Source organism: Macrosteles quadrilineatus, unplaced genomic scaffold (genome assembly GCF_028750875.1).
Source record: "Macrosteles quadrilineatus isolate MER2022 unplaced genomic scaffold, UCM_ALF_1.0 Scaffold_54__1_contigs__length_841927, whole genome shotgun sequence".
NCBI classification, from domain to species: Eukaryota; Metazoa; Arthropoda; class Insecta; order Hemiptera; family Cicadellidae; genus Macrosteles; species Macrosteles quadrilineatus.
In genome coordinates this window covers 329312-337212 of record NW_026542647.1, presented here as the reverse complement: position 1 = coordinate 337212, position 7901 = coordinate 329312, and the positions used below count along the sequence as shown (strand labels likewise).

Below are 7901 nucleotides of genomic sequence, written 5' to 3'. Positions count from 1 at the left end.
GTAGTACGCATCTTCATATTTTAAAATGTGTTAAGTTGCACCTTACCTTCTCTATTTACAAAAGATCAACAAACAATTAAAACAATTTTTTTTAGTAAATTAATCAGAATGCCTTGATGAATGGCATAAGAAAATCCATGAGAAAGTAGTGCCTGTTATGAAGTAACAGTAGTATTGAATTTTTTTCAATTTTTCATCATTTTGGAGTAGAAATTAAAAGAAAAATTTCAACATTCTAAAAAAAGGAGACACATTTTTCTGTATATTTCAAGTAACTTTTTATTTGATTTTATTTGAACTCCAATGATTACTAATTTTGTTTAACATTGTATAAACATAAATTTTGTCAAGCTGCACGGATTATTTGATGCAGTTATCTGTATTTTTCCAATATTTAATTTTTTTCTAAATCGAAGTAGGAATTGTACAAAACAAAAATGAGAGTATTGTAGTCTTAGAGAAATCTTTTAATATCTGTAAATAATGCAATGGATGAGTTTGGATCTTAAATCAACTTTTTATGTCTACATTTAAGTTTATATTTTGATTTACTTTGTATTGTTTTTTACTTTACATCCACACTATAATTTGTGTAACTTTTTAAAAGACAGGAATAGTTTATTATTACCTTATTTATTTATTTATTTATTTATTTGTTTTGTTTATTATTGTTTGTAATGCAATTAGATTATACATTAAGTTTCTTTCAAGTCACTTTAGGCCTAGTTAATTTATATTTATTTATTTATTTAACTAATTGTTCAAATATAAAATTATACCATTTGTAGCAGTGTTTTATTTACCATATTCATTTGCTCATACAGTGATAAATTTTGTTATATTCCTACAATGAAGTGTTTAACTAATTTCCAAAATTTAAAAAATAACAAAGACTTAATAATTATTTTTTACAGATTTGAATGTTGCTTGGGTGTGATCATGACTTCATAAACCGCAAGGTAATATGTAAACATGATCAAACCTTTGTTAGTTGTTCATATATCGTCACATAAGCATTTAAGCATTTAGTTTAATGCAACATTCACTTCCTAGCAATATTTCACTAGAGTTGTCTGTTAGCAGGATTGAGATATTTGTTAAAGCTACCAAATAAATTGATTACCCATTAAGTCAAAATTTGTAGAAAAAACATTGAAAATATGTTGTAGAAAGAACGGATGGAAAGTGGTTTATGATGAAAAGTGGGTAATGGGGCGTTTAAAGTTTAATGTTAAATAATGACAAGAAATCTTAAAGTAATCGCCCTGGCCTATTTTTACCCACTGTAAATGAAATATTCAACCTGATGTCCAATAAATTGGTAAGTTCTATTCTAGGATCCAATCGTAGCCTTTTGTCCTTACTTCTTTAGTAATCTTGCAACTTTCTTTTACAGAAAGATTTTTTATGGGTTAAATATAACTGAATAATTATCAACTGTAGTTTGAAATTATCATGATTTTGCTTGTCAAATATTGTTTCTAGTTAGATTTAGTGTTGGTTTAAAATATAATTTTTGAAAGACTTTGAAGCTGAACATTATGCACCTTTTAAGGACAAATCCGATTGAAAAGCGAAAAAATACAGTTTTGGTCATATGTTTTATATTATTTGCTTTTTAAGATTAGTATTTTGTAATCATACCTTATTCCTCATGAAGACCATCAATATGAGGTTTGATTATTTATAAAATCTTGAGGTGCCCCCAAGACTACTAATTTCTGATAACACTCATAATTGCCTACCGATGCCCAGATTGAACCTGGAGTCTTACAAGTAAGTGTATTAGTGTATAGCTAATTCGAGAACAAATTATATTTCTAAATGTCGGTATTCATTAGTAACAAAAACATTCTACTTATCAATTAGCTGCAAGTGTCCACTTCAGATTTCAGAGAGTTTTTTGAAGTTATTTATGAAAATTCTTTATTTATACAGGCAAAGTTAGGGCCACGACCCCCTCTTAAACTTATTCTGTGGATATATCAACCTTTTTTGAATCATCATAAGTAAAACATAGGAGTATTTTGTATCTTTCAATGTCCCAACATCATACTTGATGGAATACTAATAGTGGTACAATAATAGTCACCCACCATGCAATAATGTTTGTCTATCTATGTGTGGTGGTCATCATGATATCTTGTGTGTTCCATGTAGTTGTAGTTGTATCCCCACAACAACACTATTTTTAGAACTAATTTAAATGTGTATTATGGTACTCCAAATCAATAACTATATAGCTCTTTAAGGAAGGCGATCTTCACTATACAGATAATTTTCTCCAGCTAAGATAATTATACATTTTTTATATATGGACCATGAGCTTAAGGGGTTCTTCTGTCCAAACAACCATTTTTACAGCATTATTGCTTTGGAAATTGTCAATCAATGGTGATTGGTAACATTTGAACCTGATTTTGCAGGACAGAAAGCATGCGCCATATCTCTTGACCAGGCCACATTATTAGGCCTATACTTACTAAACAACAGGAACTATAAAAAAAACCAATATATATTTATTAAACAGTTCTCGTTTCTGTAATTTCGGTGTTATAAACTAACTTAGTAGCCTAATTTGAAATTGGATACAAACATTGCTTGGGTACGAAATTAACAATTTACACCCCATTCAATTAAATTACGACTGATCCATGAATTTGAATTTCTAGACATTCCAGAAGCAGGCATTGTTTGGTTTGACTATGAGCTCGACGTAGTTTTTGTGTACTATTGAATTGTTTTAACATGATGAACATCGAGATAATATGCCAATCTACTTCATTGTCCTTTTCCCATACCTCAATGAATAAATCAAAATACCGTTGTTTTCTATTGAGCATACATATGCCATACAACTATGTAATGTTAGCCCTACCTACATGAGCCTACGATTCTAACCTACGATTTAAAATCTGAGTAGTATTGTTGGTTATAGCGATAAAGAAAGAGTTGCTGACACGATTAAACCAGATATAAGAAAATTATTTAATCATAACGTCCTTAGAAGCTCTATCAAAGTCCTATACTCCATTCGCCAACGTCTTTATCGAGTGATGTCACTGGAAGTGGAAGACGAGCCTTCATTGTAGCTTGCAGCGCTAATCAAACTTTTAGTCTTCATGAAGCTGCGCAGTACGCGCGTAACGTCACCGGTAGAAAACAGACGAAGACCCAAAACGTACTGTAAAGAAGGTCTCTGTATAGGGCTAGGCAGACGATAAGATGAGAGTTCCTTCCCTATTAGTGTTCGGGGCGGTGTTGCTGTCAGGATTAAAGAAGACCTTGGATAAACTGATGTAGTAAATTACACAATCTAAGAAACTGCCGATAATCTACACCTTAATTCCACGATCGCATTGATGTAGAATCAACCTTTAGAAGGCAGGGGCAACTCCCACCAACCAAACTCTTTGTTTAGAAGTTAGATTATCCTGCATTGTCACAAGCATGATTCATTTCATTTAGATTATGTAAAAAAATAAATCTGGTAATAACTATAGGCTGTTACTATAGGTCTATTATTATAATAGACTCCATATACAGACTGTCCCAAAAGTCCCGGACCGGTTTAATATTTTCTAAACGACAACAGATAAATCAACAAGATTTGGTACATCAACATCACACCTAAAAATCTACTTTTTTATGGAAATATAAATTTTCTGTCACATCATGGGGACGTCCCGCAAGGAGTCAGAAGGAAATCTTAAATAGAAGCATAGGTTGACATGTACATCAGATTAAAGGTCTTTACTAGCAGAATATAATGCTGCAAATTTAAACTCAAACGGACAACCAAGTCAAGAGTAACAGTGGTTCAAAGATTCATTTAATTTGCATTTGGGGGCAGAGCCCTAGGAGTCAGAACATTTTTGTTAGTGTAAGCATAGGTCGATATGCACATCAAATTAAAGGTCTTCACTAGTAGATTACAATGCCGTAAATTCAAGCTCAAAAGAACGCCTGAGTAAAAAATGGCAGTCGTTCAAAGATTCAAAATGGCAGGTTCAAGAAATCTTTGAACGGCCGCCATTTTGTAACGGGTGATCCTTTCGAGGCGCGGTTTCCGGCATTGAACTCTGCTAGCTAAGCCCTTTAAACTGATGTGCATATTGACCTATGCTCCTATTTAAGATTTCCTTCTGACTCCTCGTGGGACGTCCCCATGATATGACAGAAAACTGATAGTTCCTTAAAAAAGTAGATTTTTTAGTGTGGTGTTAATGTGCAAAATTTTATTGATTTATCTGTTGTCGTTTAGGAAATATTAAACCGGTCCGGGACTTTTGGGACAGTCTGTATAATATAATATGGAGTTGGCATAATCTTCTTCTGAAAATTTCCGTTCAACCAACACTCTGATGAGACTATGATATCTAGATTAACATTAAAATAAAAATTAATTCCGTAGTGCAGCTTCCCTGCTTTTTTCAGTCGTCTGGCCCGCCCCAGGATGGTTTTGTTGAGAGGTGTCAGATGCTCATTGACGTACACCTTCCCTGGACGAAGGGTTGCGGCGATCTTCCTGGTCTCGATGGTCTTCTTGTTCCTCACCGCTGACAGCCAGGCGTCCTTCGCTGTTCTCGAGGTGAATTGCACGATGATGGGAGGGTGGTCGAGTTTATCCGAGAACAAACGAAGCCGATGAGCAATGGAGATGTCCGCCCACCTGTATGCAACGCCGATGACATTGGCTAGCATCTCTAGACAGGTGTAAATGTCTTCCTCCGCAGTTACAGGTACGCCGGTGATCTCTAGGCTGTTGATACGGCTGTACTGCTCGATGTCAGCGAGTTGCATGCGATTCGTCTGGAGCTCGTCGCGAATCCGCACGTTATCCTATTCAAACTTGGTACATCGCTCTTCCAGATGCTGTTGAGACGTCTCCACGGCGTCTGTACGCCGGACTATGTTTAACTGCATTTTAAACTCAGACAACTGTTGTTGAAGAACTGATACCCTTTCGTCTGTGTTGGAATTAATTTCAGTTTTCAAGTCATGTAGGGCACTGAGAAACATAGTAAAACCCCGCACACACGTGGCGTGGAACGTCGACTTGCACGCGGTACACTTGGCGGTAGTATCACCGGACGAACATAAGACGTCGCAATTTCCGCATTTGACACTCATGCTGACTCACAGATGGTAACGAAGATAAATAATTAAATAATTAAGATGTGTTGCAAAGTCTTACATAACCTAAAACAGACGGTATTGTAAGCACTGAGCAGGACTAGGCACGCGTTAACATAAGGTTGGAACTACCAACTACGAGATAAGAGGTCCTTCCTCATCGGCGCTCAGACCGCAACTATACAGTAAATTGTTATGTTCAATAAGTATGTTTTAGTTGAAAATTGTAAACGTTTGACGGTTTTGTTTTCCCCTACCTCAAGTTCCAGAAATATCGCCACAAATACTCTTAACATTCTGCTAATCGTACTTTGATCCACACTGGAACGTCTAGGTAACTGAATAGTTGCATAGCGCGTTTTAAAATCAGAAGATCGCTGGTTCGATCCTGGGATGAATGTGAAAGCTAGTTGTTGGTTTCAAAATGTAACCCGCTGTTAATTGAAGTTATGCTAAAAACTAATGATTTTTGTAGTCTTATAGTCAGTTAAGCTACGCAATGCAACTCACAGAAATGATCGTTATACATCTACCATTATTTTCATGTCAATTACATATCATTCATCCTCAAATAAAATGCAAACTAATCATTGTTTTAGTTTTTGATTCATTCACCGTTTAAATTTTCATATTAATAAATTTAAGTAAATTAAAAGACTATAGCAACCCAACAGACGCACAGGCAGAGTTTGTCTATGTCTGCTGATTCTGCAGACCAATTACAAATTATAACTAGCAACAAAATCATCAAGTGTATTTGTATTATGTTCGTTTTATTGGTTTTTTAAAACCATTCAACATTAAGTTCACAACTTTGTTGATTTTTTCTTTCTGTTTCCTTAATTACTTTTTTATGTTTGTGAAACTTAAAATTTATTTTAAAAATTGTATACATTTGTACCATGTAGCAGATTTAATGGAATAAATCATGCATTCATGCATTCACTCCATTCTGAGGTCATGATTACTTAGTAGGCGTACATGTATATTATAGCCACCCATCTGACTAGCTTAAAACGCGCCGCTGTCTAAAGAAAACACTTAAGTGTATATATTTCATTTATTTACACAACATTGAATGTGTTACATACTCGAGGCAGACGTTGACGTTATAGGCCTACGTGTGATTGTCAGCGTGCGGGCTGCAGGTGAAGTATAGGCCTCGGGCCTCGAGTGTCCACCAGGACTGTGTGGTAATGGCGATCGAAGTTCTGATTGAATCGCGCATTGTTTTAACTCGATGATCGATGAGTTACTGTGTCAGTAGTGGTGTAGTGATGTCGAGTGGCTACTGGTAGTGTGGTATCGGCAGCTACCACCATCCACCCGCCACCTCCGCCGTCGTCTATGTCCAACGGCTTCCCCGCCGGCGACGTCGACACCAACCGGCCGCAGTCAGAAAGTAAGACAATTTAACATTATATCGTTGAAAAAAAACTCTGGAATTATAAAAGATGTTCAGTGTACGAAACATTATTAAGTCATTTGTTTTAATATTTCAGCTGAATATCGTCAGTTTACCATTAGCAAGCATTGTAAAATTTAACTTTACCTATACACACAGTTAAATGTTGAATACATTACAAATATTACCTTTTCAACTTAATTCAACTTTTCAACACAATAATTCAATACCCATTAATTCAACAAGCTGGAATTGTAAATTTAGAAAACACAGTTAGTCATAGCCGCATAGTAGGTTTTTGTGTTTCAAAACGGTTCTTTTATAGTTTAAATTTTGATTCAATAAGTGCTCAAATTATAGAAAATTCTAATTATTAGGTGGTTACTTCTCTCTGTGATTATTTATTCTTCATGCGGATTTTTACGTTTTTATGTTTGTAATTTTAATCACACGATCAAAGATATTCATAAAAATCATCAGATATAAATTGCATCAACTAAATAGTCTAAAATATCTTTAATTATGTTTTGAGTTTTGTGTACGATATGAATTTTTGTTTAAATATGACTGTAACACTAAGAAAAAGACACAATTAAAATTACAGAAAGCAGCCGACCTTTAACACCTATGATGAATGGGAGAAATTCATACAACTAAAAAACGTGGACGATAAAATAAATAAGCCACACAAAATTAGAGTGTTTAGGCTGTAATACAATTTAGAGAGGGATACATAAGATAATCAAAGACACTCTTTTGGAAATAATTAATTGTATACGTATGGATAACTTATGAGATGCTCTCACAATACTACAATGTCTGTTATACATATTAAAAAGAATCCAACGATCTCCTCTAGGGTTTATAGTGTTTATACAATCTATGTTAATCGAAATGCAATACCTTTGCCGAATGAACAAAATATTTACCGTCAATGGCTTTTAGAGTATATAAAAAAAATTAAATAAACGGAAAATTTAAGTTATAACTAAGATTTTCTTAAAAAACATTAAACTTACATATCAAAATAAATATAAATGCCTTGAAATTTCACTTCGCGCGCAAATGAAATTAAAACATTTAAATGAATACAAGTTTCTGGAATAGATACTTCTATAACGTCCACAGTTTTAATACATCTTAAAATATACGTAGTTGTATTAATTTTTGCCGACCAATTTACGTATGCATATGTGATCCTAAAACGCAAGGTAGAAAATGATCACGGTAAAAGATATTTCCTGTTGCCGATGGCTAAAATATTACATATATATCCGTGTAGGAAAATTGGCTAAGACATATCATTTTCAGAAAACGCTGCCGAATCACTCTACGTACGAGAATTCTTCAAATACAGAAG

At 34.2% G+C, this 7901-nt stretch overlaps 1 protein-coding gene across 1 annotated transcript in view; it reads left to right on the top strand.

Moving 5' to 3' along the window:
• Positions 1–5131: 5131 nt before the first annotated feature.
• Positions 5132–7901, top strand: part of LOC129006006 (anoctamin-4-like) — a 69677-nt gene continuing 66907 nt past the window's right edge. Inside the window, exons 1-2 of the mRNA XM_054435093.1 lie at positions 5132–5148; positions 6435–6538. Coding sequence (XP_054291068.1) covers positions 5132–5148; positions 6435–6538 — 121 coding nt within the window. The remainder of the gene's footprint in view (positions 5149–6434; positions 6539–7901) is intronic.